This window comes from Cynocephalus volans, chromosome 1 (assembly GCF_027409185.1).
Source record: "Cynocephalus volans isolate mCynVol1 chromosome 1, mCynVol1.pri, whole genome shotgun sequence".
Taxonomy (NCBI): domain Eukaryota; kingdom Metazoa; phylum Chordata; class Mammalia; order Dermoptera; family Cynocephalidae; genus Cynocephalus; species Cynocephalus volans.
In genome coordinates, this window is record NC_084460.1 from 293,522,582 (window position 1) to 293,536,107 (window position 13,526).

Below are 13,526 nucleotides of genomic sequence, written 5' to 3' on the forward strand. Positions count from 1 at the left end.
TAAGGGGACATCGTATAAATGTTCCCAAAGGCAAGCTGGTGGGAGTAGTATCTCCTCAGCAGCACATTCCAAGAGGAAGACAGTGCCGTTTGTTAGAAAAGGCTCTGAGTCAATCTGGAGCCTGCCCCTCAGTCTGCTGGTTCTGGCCTGCCTTTGGGAGACCACCTGGAATAAGTCGAATCCCGTTTCCTTAAGACAGCTTATCCGAAGTGACACAGTCTTGTGATGGCAGGTGGTGCTGACTGTGCTAAATAGAGTCTAGAGAGATAGCCGCTGTCCTCTGCAGCAGCCCTACCCAGTTCTCAGTCCCCTGGCCCAGGAATTTGAGGCTTCATATCTCATAGAAACTCACTCAGATAAATCATTTCAAAGACTGGGACATCCAGAATGACTAGAAATTAGTTTGAAATGAAGTCAGGGTCCTCAGGTTTGCAGAACAGAGCTTTCTCTTCTTGTTGGCAAGTTTAGAGGAGCCAAATTACAGTCATTAGGTTGTTGGGTAGGCAAGGAATCAAAGAAAGGATTGGGTGATCTCCAGGAACATTGTCACCAGGGGGTGACGGATGGCCTGGGGCTCCACCCCAGACTGTGCCAGCACTTGGCTGCCACCTTCCTCCAGGGCTTCTCCTTTCCCTTTCTTACTCCCGTAGCCGGCCAGCTCCCTGCTTTCTTCAGTCAATTCTGCCATCACGGGGAAGTCTGGTCTGCTTTGCTCTTTATAATTTAACCTGCAGAGGACAAGGTAATACCTGAAGGAAGTCTTGGCGGGGAGCGGGCGAGAGCACTGCACACTTCCCCATCGCTGTGTGTGTGCTCAGCTGGCATTTGATGATACACAGCCTTGTGACATCTCATATATGCTATTATTTTGTTTTTAATCTTTTTTATATGTTTGAAAACTTTTACATAATTGTAGATTAACATGAGGTTGTTAGAAATAATACAGAAAAATCCTGTATACCCTTTACCCACATCCATGCAATGGTAAGTAGCATCTTGCAAAACTGTAGTATATCACAACCCAGATATTAACACTGAAACATTCAAGATCCAGCACATTTCCATCACCACAGGATCCCTCATAGGAGGATCCTTTTATAGCCAGTCCCACTTGCCTCCCACCAATTTCCTCCTTAACCCTTGGCAGCCGCTGATCTGCTCTCCACTTCTATGGTTTTGTCATTTCAACAGTGTTCAATAAGTGGAATCATATAGCATGTAACCACTGAGGACTGGCTTTTTTCACATGACATAATTCTCTGGAGATTCATCGAGGCTTGTGTATGTCATTAGTTCATTTCTTTTTATTTCTGAGTATTATATTTATATCGGTGGCACGGATTTACCACAGTTTGTTTAACCGTTCGCCTTTTGGAGCATATCTGTTGTTTCCAGTTTGGGACCATTATGGATAAAGCTACTATAAACATTCATAAAAGGTCAAAGGTTCAGATCCCCTTACTGGCCAGCCAAAAGAAAAAAATCATGAACAGATTTTTGTATGCTAATAAGTTTTCGTTTCTCTGGGATAAATGCCCAGGAATGTAATTGCTGGGTTATATGTAGTTGTATGTTCAGCTTTTTAAGAAACTGCCAGACTGTTTTCCGGAATGTATTATTTTACATTTCCGTCAGCAATGTGTGAGTGATCCATTTTCTCCGAATCCTGGCCAACATTTGGTGGCATCACTCTTTGTTATTTGAGCCGTTTTGAGGATCCTGTAGTGATGTCTCACCATGGTCTTAATGTGCGTTTATTTCCCTAATGGCTCATAACGTTAAATGTCTTTTCGTGTGCTTGTTGCCATCTGTATATCCACTTTGATGAAATGTCACTCCATGTCTTTTGCCCATTTTCTAATTAGGTTGCTTGGGTTTTTTACTGTTGAATTTTAAGAATTCTTTATATATTTTAGATAACTAGACCTTTGTCAGATATTTGGCTTCCAGATATTTTTTCTAGAAATTTGACAGTTTTGCATTTAAGTCCATGATCCATTTTGAGTTCATTTTTGTTGTGTAAGGTGTGAGAATTAGATTGAGGTTTATTTTTTTTCCTGTGGATGTCCAATTGCTCCAGCACTGTTTGTTGAGAAGGCTATTCTCCCTCACTGAATTACTTTTGTACCTTTCTCAAAAATCAGTTGTGCATTTTAGTGTAGGTCTATTTTGGAGTTCTCTGTTCTGTCCCATTGACCTACTTGTCTATCCCTCTGCCGATAGCACATAATCTGATTACTGTAGCTCTATAGTAAGTCTTGAAATAAAGTAGACTGATTCCTCTCACACTGTTGGTTTGTTTTTGTTTTGTTTTGTTTTTTTCCAAAATTGCCTTAGCCTGTCCTAGCTCCTTTGCCCTTTCCATATAGATTTTAGAATAATCTTATATATAACTACAAAAAAGTCTTGCTGGGATTTTGATAGAAATTGCTTTAAATCTGAATATCAATTTGGGGATAACTGGCATCTTAACTCTATTCATTCTTTCAATTCATGAACAAGGTATGCTTCTCAATTTATTTAGATCTTTTTTGATTTCTTTTATTAGAGTTTGGTAGTTCTCAGTATCCAAATCCCATACATGTTTTGTTAGATTTATACGTAAGTATTTCTTTTTCTTTTTTGAGCAATTGTAAATGGTAATATGCTTTTAATTTCAATGTCCATGTGTACATTGCTAGCAAATAGAAATTGATTTTGGATGTTTGTCTTGTATCCCATGACCTTGCTGAACTTACTCATTAGTTCTAGGAAGGAATTTTGTGGGTTTTTGGGGGTTTTTTTTTTTTTAAGATTCCTTAGGATTTCGTCCGTAGACAATCATATCTTCTGCAGATAGAGACAATTCTATCTCCTTGCCTTGTTCTCAGTCTTAGGGGGAAAGCATCCAGTCTTTCACCACTAAGTATAAACTTAGCTGTAGGTTTTTTGTAGGTGCTTTTTACCAAGTACTTCTCTGTTCCTATTTTTCTGAGAGATTTTTGTCATGATGGGTGTTGAATTTTGTCAAGTGCTTTTTCTTCATTGATTAATATGATCGTGTAATTTTTTTTTCTTCATAAGCTTGTTAATGGTGAGGATTATAGTGATTAAGTCTTAAATATTGAACCAGTCTTGCATCTCTAGAACAAATTCCACTTGGTCATGGTGTACAATTCTTTCAATATATTGCTCTAGTCTATTTGTTAAGGATTTCTGCACTACATTCATGAGGGATGCTCTTGTTTGTTTCTGTTTTGGTATTGTACTCTCTTTGTCTGGTTTTGGTACCAGGGTAATACTAGCTTCGTAAATGAATTAGGAAATGTTTCTTCCTCTTCTATTTTCTGAATTGGTGTTATCCTTGAAAAGTTTGATAGAATTCTTCAGTGAAACCATATGGGCCTAGAGATTTCTTTTATGAGAGTTTTTAAATTATTAATTCAATTTCCTTAATAGTTACAAAACTATTCAAATTATTTCATATTGAGAGGCTTGTGATAGTTTGTGTTTTTCATCTAAGTTGTTAAATTTATGTGTATAGAGTTGTTTGTAGTAATCCCTTTAGATCTTTCTTGATGTCTTCAGGGTCTGTATTGATATCTTCTGTTTCATTCCCGATATGGCTAATTTGTGTCTTTTATCTTTTTCTTTGTCAGTCTTGCTAGAGATTTGTCAATTTCATTGATCTTTTCAAAGATCTGGCTCTTTGCTTCATCAATTTTCTCTATTTTCTTTTTATTGATTCTGCTTTTCTCTTTTCTTTTCTCTTTTTTTTTTTTTTTTCTTGAGAGTTTCTGTCTTTTAATGCGTTTCAAGAACTGTTATATAGTTGACCCTTGAACAACATGCATGTGAACTGCATGGTCCACTTATATGTAGATTTTTTTCAATAAATGTATTGGAAATTTTTTTGGAGATTCCTTTTCTCTAGCTTACTTTTATTTTCTCCAGCTTACTTTACTGTGAGAATACAGTGTATAATACATACAACATACAAAATATGTGTTACTCAATGGTTTGTTACCAGTAAGGCTTCCAGCTAACAATAGGCTATTACTAGTTAAGTTTTGGGGGACTCAAAATTATAGGTGGATTTTCAGCTGCACCAGGGGTCAGCACCCCTAACCGCTCCCCCCACACCCGTGTTGTTCAAGGATCAACTGTAATTGCTCATTGAAGCATTTTTTTGATGGCTGCTTCGAAATCTGTGTCAGATAATTCTAACATCTGTCATCTAGATGTCAGCATCTATTGATTGTCTCTTCGTTCAGTTTGAGATCTCCCCAGTTCTTGATACAATGAGTGATTTTTTTTTTTTTTATCAAACCTGGGCATTTGGGGTGTTATGTTATGAGACTTTGGATCTATTTAGACCTTCTGTTTTAACTGGTTTCTTCTGACACTGCTCTCAGGGGAGATAGGGCCTCATCCTTATTACTGCAAAGTATGAGTAGAAGCCCAGGTTCCACGCCAGGCTGACACCAGATGAGGGGGCTTCTTCATTACTGCAGGGCAAGGGTAGGAGTGCTGGATCCCCACTAGGCCTCCACGAAGAGCTCCCTGTCTAGAAGGGATAGGATGCCTTGTCACTGCTCCTCACATGGCCTCCTGTGACACCACCCCACTAGGGAGGAGGGACTTACTGCCAAGTGGGGTGGAGGTCCAGCCTCCCCACATGGTGTCTACTCAGACCCCAGGGTGGGGGCCTGATCGCCACCTCTCCTTACCTGGCCTTTTCTGAGAGCACCACCTGGAGTGCTGGGGCCTCATCACAGCCTGGTGAGGATAGAAGCTGAGGCTCCCGAGGCCCTTGCCGTCATGGTTGGGAGAGGAGCTACGATGTTTTCTGTGGTGTGTAGTTATTTTCTAAAATTCTTCTGCCATGCTAGACTCCCCCTTCCCTGGCACTTTGGCTAGAGGGAGCAGGCTTTTGGAGGACTTTTCTTTGTCTTCACCATTGACATTTCTGGATTGCTGGCTTCTTCAGCCCCAAATCTGGCATAAAAGAAAACCCAGGAACTCACCATCTGTCATTCCCTGGAAGGTCTCTAGCTAGTCTGTCCCCTCCTCTCCATCTTTCAGGGGCATCTTCTGTTTATTGTATATGTAGTGTGCAGTGTGTTTAGTTGTACTAAGTGGGAGGAATAGGAAAGGTGCGTCCACTTCCTCTTTCCAGAAGCAGAACAACCTTATCTATTTGCTGAGTCTTCTTACTTATTGACTGTAAATTACTTGAAAACACAGTGTCATATCCCACATAAGGCCTGTGCACATGAAGGTGCTTAGTAGTAATTTGTAGACTGACTGATTTGGCTGTTCACGTGGTACCGTGACCTCACAGAGAGAGAAGTTTTGAGAACTGCAATTAGGAGGCCTTAAGAGTCTTATTGACCCTCTTCACATCTACAGCAGTGGAAGTGTGCACTAGGTGCCCAGCTCACCGAGGAGGCTGGCTGGCATTCCCCCTTTCCTCTTCACGGGGAGGTTGTGAGCAGAGGGCAGACTGCCCCCTGAGACGTAAGTGCACGAGTTGCTGTGACTGGGCTGAGGCCTCTTCATTCCAGGCCACTGCACACTCTGGGAAGCCACCCTCTAAGAGCTGGTGGCAGGGTGTCCAGAGCATTCACCCCATGTCTGTTTTGAAACAGGAGGACCAGGACACCATGGAAGCTGATCTAGACAAAGACGAGCTGATCCAACCTCAGCTTGGAGAACTCTCAGGCGAGAAACTTCTGACCACAGAATATTTGGGGGTAAGTGCCACATGAAGGGTGGGGGGTCCTAAAATAAAAAGGATGGTTGGACCATTGATGGGCTTAGCATTTTCAATAACACATAGGGTTTAGTTTGGTTTGCTACGGTACTATGTTTATGAGAAGGTTCGTGTTAGTGAATTTGCTCTCAGTAGCCCTGAAGTACTCTGTGGCCCTAGCTGCCTGTCACAAATAGACCTGCTAGTGTACAGAAGAGGCGTGGGGGGAAATACAAGTAAAGGGCCCATGCCAGAAGCCCATCCTTAGTAATATATCTGCCCTCTGGCTTTTGATTGTCTGTGTGCCTTACCTGTTGGAAGGGAAGACTGTAGTAGATCTGAAGGTCGTCAGCACAGAGGTGGTGGCTGAAACCAGCAGAGCAGATGAAGTTGCCTACTGAAGCCATGTGGAGAGGGAGAGTGCGGGGACTGAGGACAGAGGGGCATTTCAGCATGTCAGGAGTGGGAGGAGGAAGACAGGTCCCAAGAAGGAGAGAGAGTGAACTGTCAGAGGGTCCTGAGGAGAGCCCGAAGAGTGCGGCATCACGTGAACAGGACGCAGTGCTGTGGGATGGACCCAGCAGTCAGCCCAGGCATCTGAGAGCCTAAGGAGGCCCTGTCTGTGATGGGACCGTGATCTCACCTCCGAGAGCTCCCAGGGGCTCTGGTGCTCAGACGGCTCCGGGAGCCACTGAATAGCCTGCCAGCTAAATAGGGACGGGTGTGAGTCGGGAGGGAGCTGCCCAGCAGAGGATGGCAGGGCCCTGGTCACAGAGCAGGTGGATGGGCAGGTGGGATGCTGGCGTGTAAGGTTTTGGAAGGGAGGAGCAATTGCAAGGGATGAGGATGTATCCAGACTAAAGCCCCATGTTGGATGGCTGAGCACATAAGGATAAAGGTCACTGTCATGAAAACGGGTTCCTGGAACTTTGAAGCTATGGTTGACTGGACCAGTTACATGGACCCCGAAATCTCCTAGAATTAGACAGGTTGGTGTGGGAGAGGAAGGCTGGAGTCAGTCTCTCAACAATCGACCAGCAAAGCCAGAGGCTTGGGATAGAGAAAGAGGGGTGCGCAGGTGGCTTGAGTGGGCAGAAGCAGAAAGTGGGAGCGGGCAGAAGCAGAAAGTGCCTGTCCATTCCCATCACCGCCCCCACCCAGGCCCTTGTCACCTCTCACCCTGGTTACCTGGCTCCCAGGGGCTCTGGGCTGGAGTGCAGTGTGTGCTGCTGGAACTGAGGTTGGGGAGATAGCCAGCGGCTAGGTTGTGGGGCGTGGTAGGTCACAGCAAGGGTGTTGGATTTTACTCTACCTGAGCTGGGAAACCACTGGAGGTTGAGAGCAGGGGAGTGACTCGGTTTGACTTACGTTTTAATATATCCACTTATATTTTCCCTCTGGCTGCTTTGTGGAGAATAGACTGTAGGGGTGAGAGTGAAGGAAGGGAGACGGAGATGACTGAAGGAGGCTGGGGCGGGTCATGGCCAAGGCCTGCTGGGCAGCACCCCACCACTGTCCTTAGAAGCTCTCAAACATCACAGGAATCTAATCTGCGGAGGCTCTGTTTACGTTAGGTCAAGTGTGGAGGTGCTCGGGACAGGCCAGAAGTGAGGCCAGCCAAGGTTCCAGGTTGTTGATGGAAGCCCTAAGCCATGACTAGGCCTTTGTTTCCCTGGAAGAACGCTGGCTTTGTCAGAGAGACTGTGCCGCATTTGATAGGACAGACATTTTTAAAGCGTCTGCAAGATGCCCCTGCTTTGTGGGGGGGGGCGACAAGGAAAACAGAGGCAGCACATTGGTGGGGCTTCTTTGGAGGCTCTGGTGCATGTGTACCCTGACCCTGCAGTCCCACAGACACAGCCACACAAGCATGTAGATGTCAACAAGGATGTTCATTGTGGCCTTGAGGGACATAAACCCAAGTGCAGCCCCCAGTTCGTCATTTATAGCGCCTCTGCACAGAGAGATGCTGGGGTTAGAGCTTATGTTGATATGTCAAAGATTTTTAACATCAACAAAGCAAGATGCAGTATGTGCTGGGACTACTAATTTAATCCTTCAAATCGGTGACACACGAAGTGACAGAGCTTTCAAATCCATCAGTAACCCTGGTTTAAGGCATCTGGAAATGGTACCATTTTACCATAATAAGCAGTTATAAATCTCTTTAATGTACACACGGGTGCTTCAAAAAGTTCATGGAAAGATTCGTATTATCTTTTCATTCTATTTTTTCATGAACTTTTTGAAGTCCCCTTGTACGCACTGTCCTTTTACCAAAAGGGAATATTTCTAGTCCAGCAGCAAAGAAGCAGCACCCACACTTGCTGTCTTGCGGGAGCCGGTCACTGCCGGGAGGCGACATGGGAAGTGACAGTGAAGTGCAGGAAGAGTGTGGAGGCCTTCACAGAAGGACGCGTGTCGTCTTTTGTTTGTTTGTTTTTCTTGTATTATCTTTTAATTCCATTTTTCCATGGACATTTTGAAGTACCCTCATATTATATAGATGTGAAGACCAGTGCATTCATTTTCCGTGGCTGCAGGGAAAAAAAGTACCACAAACTAGGTGGCTTAAAACAACAGAAACGTATTCTCTCACAGTTTTGGAAGGCAGAAGTCCAAAATCAAGGGAGCGGCGGAGCTGTGCTCCCTCTGAAGGCTCTAGGGGAGAATTCTTGCCTCTTCCAGCTTCTGGTAGCTCCAGGCTTTCCTTGGCTTTTGGCTGCAATATTTCAGTCTCTGCCTCCATTTCCACATGGCCTTTTCTCTCTGTAGTCTCCACTTTTGTCTCTTATAAAGACTATTGTCATGGGGTTTGGGGCCCATCTGTGTAATCTAGGGTGATCCCTTCATCTCAAGGATCCTTAGCTTAATTAAATCTGCAAAGACTCTTTTTCCAAATAAGGTCATATTCATAGGTTCCAGAGGTTAGGACATGGCGTATCTTTTGGGGGCCACCATTAAATCCACCGTACCTGGTCACCATAGGATCTCATACTATACATGGTTTGAAGTTTTACTGGAAAACTTAATGTGGAGCAGCAATCCCTGAGGTCATCTGTACAATCCCAGGGCTGCTTTCGTGCGTCCACCATGGCCACCACAGCCGCCCAGTCTGAGATGTGAAATGGCCTTCCTGCCAGCCTGTGCACACTGCACCAAGGAACCCAAAAGAGGGGTCCCCCTTGCTGTGCCTTTGCTCTCATGGTGCACAAAGGGACTTTAAATCCACTTCTTTGTAACTGTGTGTGCCAAACGAGAACCTAACCAAAAGGGAAGATATTTCTCTGGGGAGCATGTGCCCAGACATGATTCAGGCCTCTCCTTAGGATGTGCTGGGTATATGGCAGATTTTTCAAGATGAGTCTAAAGGTGTTGGCTTGTTGAAACGTTCTGTCAGAAAATTATATTCGAAGGGGCCAGCCGGTGGCTCACTTGGGAGAGTGTGGTGCTGACAACACCAAGGCCACGGGTTCGGATTCCTATATAGGGACGGCCGGTTAGCTCACTTGGGAGAGCGTGGTGCTGACACCACCAAGTCAAGGGTTAAGATCCCCTTACCGGTTATCTTTTTTTAAAAAAAGAAAATTATATTCAAAAAGTTTTTATTGAACCTGTGCCATTTGCCTAACACGCAGCAGAGTGCCAAAGAAGTTTAAGATACAGCTGTTACCTCCAAGAAGTTTACACAAGAAGATACAAAACAGATAAAACTGCTCTTACTGAGTGCTGTAGATAACAGCTAGGAGCAGTCAGTGGGTGGATTGGAGGCAGAGCTAGTCCCAGGCCACAGGATACAAGTTAAAAAGAGTCTAGACCCTGCTACAGACCTCCTGCCCCTAATCCCAGGAATCAGTTATTGTGCACACCAATAATTTGAAAACCAACCAGTAGCTTGTGGGGGAGGGTGGAGGTGCAGCTAGGGTGGCCCACCAGGGTGTTCAGGGATGGGAAGGGGCTGTCCCCAGGATTCCTGGACCCAATAGCTGGCCCTTTGCCAGGCATTCGCAGCCACCCCCTTCCCTGCAGGGCCACACTGCCAGTCCCCACACTCCCAAGACTAAGCACACAGCTGGTCTGCGCTGCAGAGCCCAGGCCATGCAAAATGCTGATGACCACGGAGAGCTCAGAAAGATAGTGACAGGAGAACAAGTCACTCCTCCTGAGCTTGCAGGAAGGTGGCGGTGGTCACGTTGAGTGTGTTGTTCACTGTTAATTCTGGTGAAGTGGCGTGCCACGTTGTTCTTTAGGCTGTGAACACCAGCCATTCAAGACTGATGAGTCGCCTCATGCCTCTCCTGCCTTCAGTATTTGTGAATTTTTTCGTATCATCCTAAAAAGAATGCCCTAATTTAAATAGCTTCATTACCCATGTTAAAGGGATATAGATATTTATGACAGAATCATAGAATCTCAGTTTTTTTTGTTTTTATTGTAAAGTTACCCTTAACAGTACCAGGCACGTCTTTGTTTTGTTTTGTTTTGTTTTTGGCAGCTGGCTGGTACAGGGATCTCATGTCTTTAATTCGGCACATGCCATGGGCCCAACCCTGTGCTGACTGCTTCACACGTCTGATTCCATTTAATTTAATCCTCCCAAGAAGTTTACAGGGCAAATTCTGCTCCTATCTGCATTTTCTAAATGAGGAAATCAAGGCTGAGAAAGGCTGGGTACCTTTTCCAGTCCACTTACTCTTCACCACTAAGCTGTGCTGCCTGCCAGAAGAGCTGTTGATTTTCAGGTGAATTGTTGTCTGTATTTGAAAGTTGATATAATCCCATTTGTTTATTTTTCCTTTGGTTGCCCGTGCTTTTGGGGTCGTATTCATGAAGTCTGTGCCCAGTCCTATTTCCTGAAGTGTTTCCCCTATGTTTTCTTTAAGAAGTTTTATTGTCTCAGGGTGTATATTTAAATCCTTAATCCATTTTGAGTTGATTTTAGTATACGGTGAGAGGTATGGATCTAGTTTCATTCTCCTGCATATCGATATCCAGTTATCCCAGCACCACTTGCTGAAGAGGCAGTCCCTTCCCCAGTGAATAGGCTTGGTGCCTTTGTCAAAGATCAGATGGCAGTAAGTGTGTGGGTTGATTTCTGGATTCTCTATTCTATTCCATTGGTCAGTGTGTCTGTTTTTATGCCAGTACCATACTGTTTTGGTTATTATAGCTTTGTAGTATAGCTTAAAGTCAGGTAGTGTTATGCCTCCAGCTTTATTTTTTTTGCTGAGCATTGCTTTGGCTATTCGTGGTCTTTTATTGTTCCATATAAATGTCTGAATAGTTTTTTCCATTTCTGAGAAAAATGTCTTTGGAATTTTGATGGGGATTGCATTGAATTTGTATATCACTTTGGGTAGTATGGACATTTTCACTATGTTGATTCTTCCAATCCAAGAGCATGGAATATCTTTCCATCTTCTTGTATCCTCTCTAATTTCTCTCAGCAGTGGTTTGTAGTTCTCATTATAGAGATTTTTCACCTCCTTGGTTAACTCAATTCCTAAGTATTTTATTTTTTTGGTGGCTATTATAAATGGGCAGGCTTTCTTGATTTCTCGTTCTGCATGTTCACTATTGGAGAAAAGAAATGCTACTGATTTTTGTGTGTTGATTTTGTATCCTGCTACTGTGCTGAAATCATTTATCAATTCCAACAGTTTTTTTGTAGAGGTTTTAGGCTGTTTGATATATAGGATCATGTCATCTGCAAACAGGGACAGTTTGACTTCATCTTTTCCAATCTGGATGCCCTTTATTTCCTTCTCTTCTCTGATTGCTCTGGCTAGTACTTCCAACACTATGTTGAATAGGAGTGGTGAGAGTGGGCATCCTTGTCTAGTGCCTGTTCTTAAAGGAAAAGCTTTCAGCTTTTCCCCATTCAGGATGATATTGGCAGTGGGTTTGTCATATATGGCTTTAATTATGTTGAGATACTTTCCCTCTATACCTAACTTATAGAGGGTCTTTGTCATGAATGACAAACTAAAAAGCTTCTGCACAGCAAAAGAAACAATTAAAAGAGTTAAAAGACAACCAACAGAGTGGGAGAAACTATTTGCAAAATATACATCTGACAAAGGATTAATATCCAGAATATATAAGGAACTCAAACAACTTTACAAGAAGAAAACAAGCAACCCAATTAAAAAATGGGCAAAAGAGCTAAGTAGGCATTTCTCTAAGGAAGATATCCAAATGGCCAACAGACATATGAAAAAATGCTCAACATCACTCAGCATCCGGGAAATGCAAATCAAAACCACATTGAGATACCATCTAACCCCAGTTAGGATGGCTAAAATCCAAAAGACTATGAACGATAAATGCTGGCGAGGCTGCGGAGAAAAAGGAACTCTCATACATTGTTGGTGGGACTGCAAAATGGTGCAGCCTCTATGGAAAATGGTATGGAGGTTCCTTAAACAATTGCAAATAGATCTACCATACGACCCAGCCATCCCACTGTTGGGAATATACCCAGAGGAATGGAAATCATCAAGTCGAAGGTATACCTGTTCCCCAATGTTCATCGCAGCACTCTTTACAATAGCCATGAGTTGGAACCAGCCCAAATGCCCATCATCAGATGAGTGGATACGGAAAATGTGGTACATCTACACAATGGAATACTACTCAGCTATAAAAACGAATGAAATACTGCCATTTGCAACAACATGGATGGACCTTGAGAGAATTATATTAAGTGAAACAAGTCAGGCACAGAAAGAGAAATACCACATGTTCTCACTTATTGGAGGGAGCTAAAAATTAATATATAAATTCACACACATACATACACACATACACACACAAACCGGGGGGGGGGGGAAGAAGATATAACAACCACAATTATTTGAAGTTGATACAACAAACAAACAGAAAGGACATTGTTGGGGGGGAGGGGGGAGGGAGAAGGGAGGGAGGTTTTGGTGATGGGGAGCATTAATCAGCTACAATGTATATCGACAAAATAAAATTTAAAAAAAAAAAAAAAAAAAAGAAAGTTGAAAGAGCTCCCAGCTGTGGGAGGTATTTGTAATTACTATATGATGGACTTTGTAAACACAGACTCAATTTGAGGAGTTCCTGTAGTGAATGCAGATTGCTCCCTTTCTACACCTTCTTTCCCCCTCTGGCAAGTGAGGACCCAAATTCATTTTGTTTCCCTAAGACTCATCTAAAGCCTTGTGAAAGTGCAGGTGCCCGGCTGCACCTCCAGAGATCTGAGTCTGTGGCGGTGACCCCAGGGCTCTGTCTGCATTTTTGTTATACCCTTCAGTGGCTTGCAGTGGAGTCAGAGTCAGGGCCATGGAAATTCTGTCCACTTGGACAGAAGCCAGGTATTAATGGATCCTCAGCCAGCCTGTCCCCAAGGCTGGGATCGAGCTGGGGCATGTACCTGGAGATGGGAGGGCCCCAGGAGAAGCACCAGGCAGCTTGAGGCTGGCTCTGAGGCTCCTGCACATGTCTGCTCACAGTGAAAACCAAAACCAGAGAAACAAAGCCGCGATTTCCAATTGTTACTTTTCGATTTTTTTTTTTTTCTTTTTTTTTCTTTTTTCAAATTTGTCTCCACTTCGGGGTGTTTCCAAATCACTTTTCAGTCAATTATTCCTGCTCTGCCTGCCTATAATGGTTGAAGACTCAGTGCCATCTATGTATTTGGGGATTAGTTGGAACTAACTAAATGTCCATATTCCTGTGCCTGCAAACACAACCAAACAAGCAGAGAAAGAATCCCAAACCCCAAAATATTCAGTATTCTTTTTTTTTTCATTTGTTTCTTTTT

The 13,526-nt window shown here is 43.5% G+C and overlaps 1 protein-coding gene across 1 annotated transcript in view; it reads left to right on the forward strand.

The window, feature by feature from the left end:
* The window catches only part of ARMC9 (armadillo repeat containing 9), a 143,822-nt gene that overhangs the window by 123,011 nt on the left and 7,285 nt on the right, over window positions 1-13,526 (forward strand). The window contains exon 20 of the mRNA XM_063098022.1: window positions 5,631-5,735. Within this exon, the coding sequence (XP_062954092.1) occupies window positions 5,631-5,735 (105 nt within the window). The remainder of the gene's footprint in view (window positions 1-5,630; window positions 5,736-13,526) is intronic.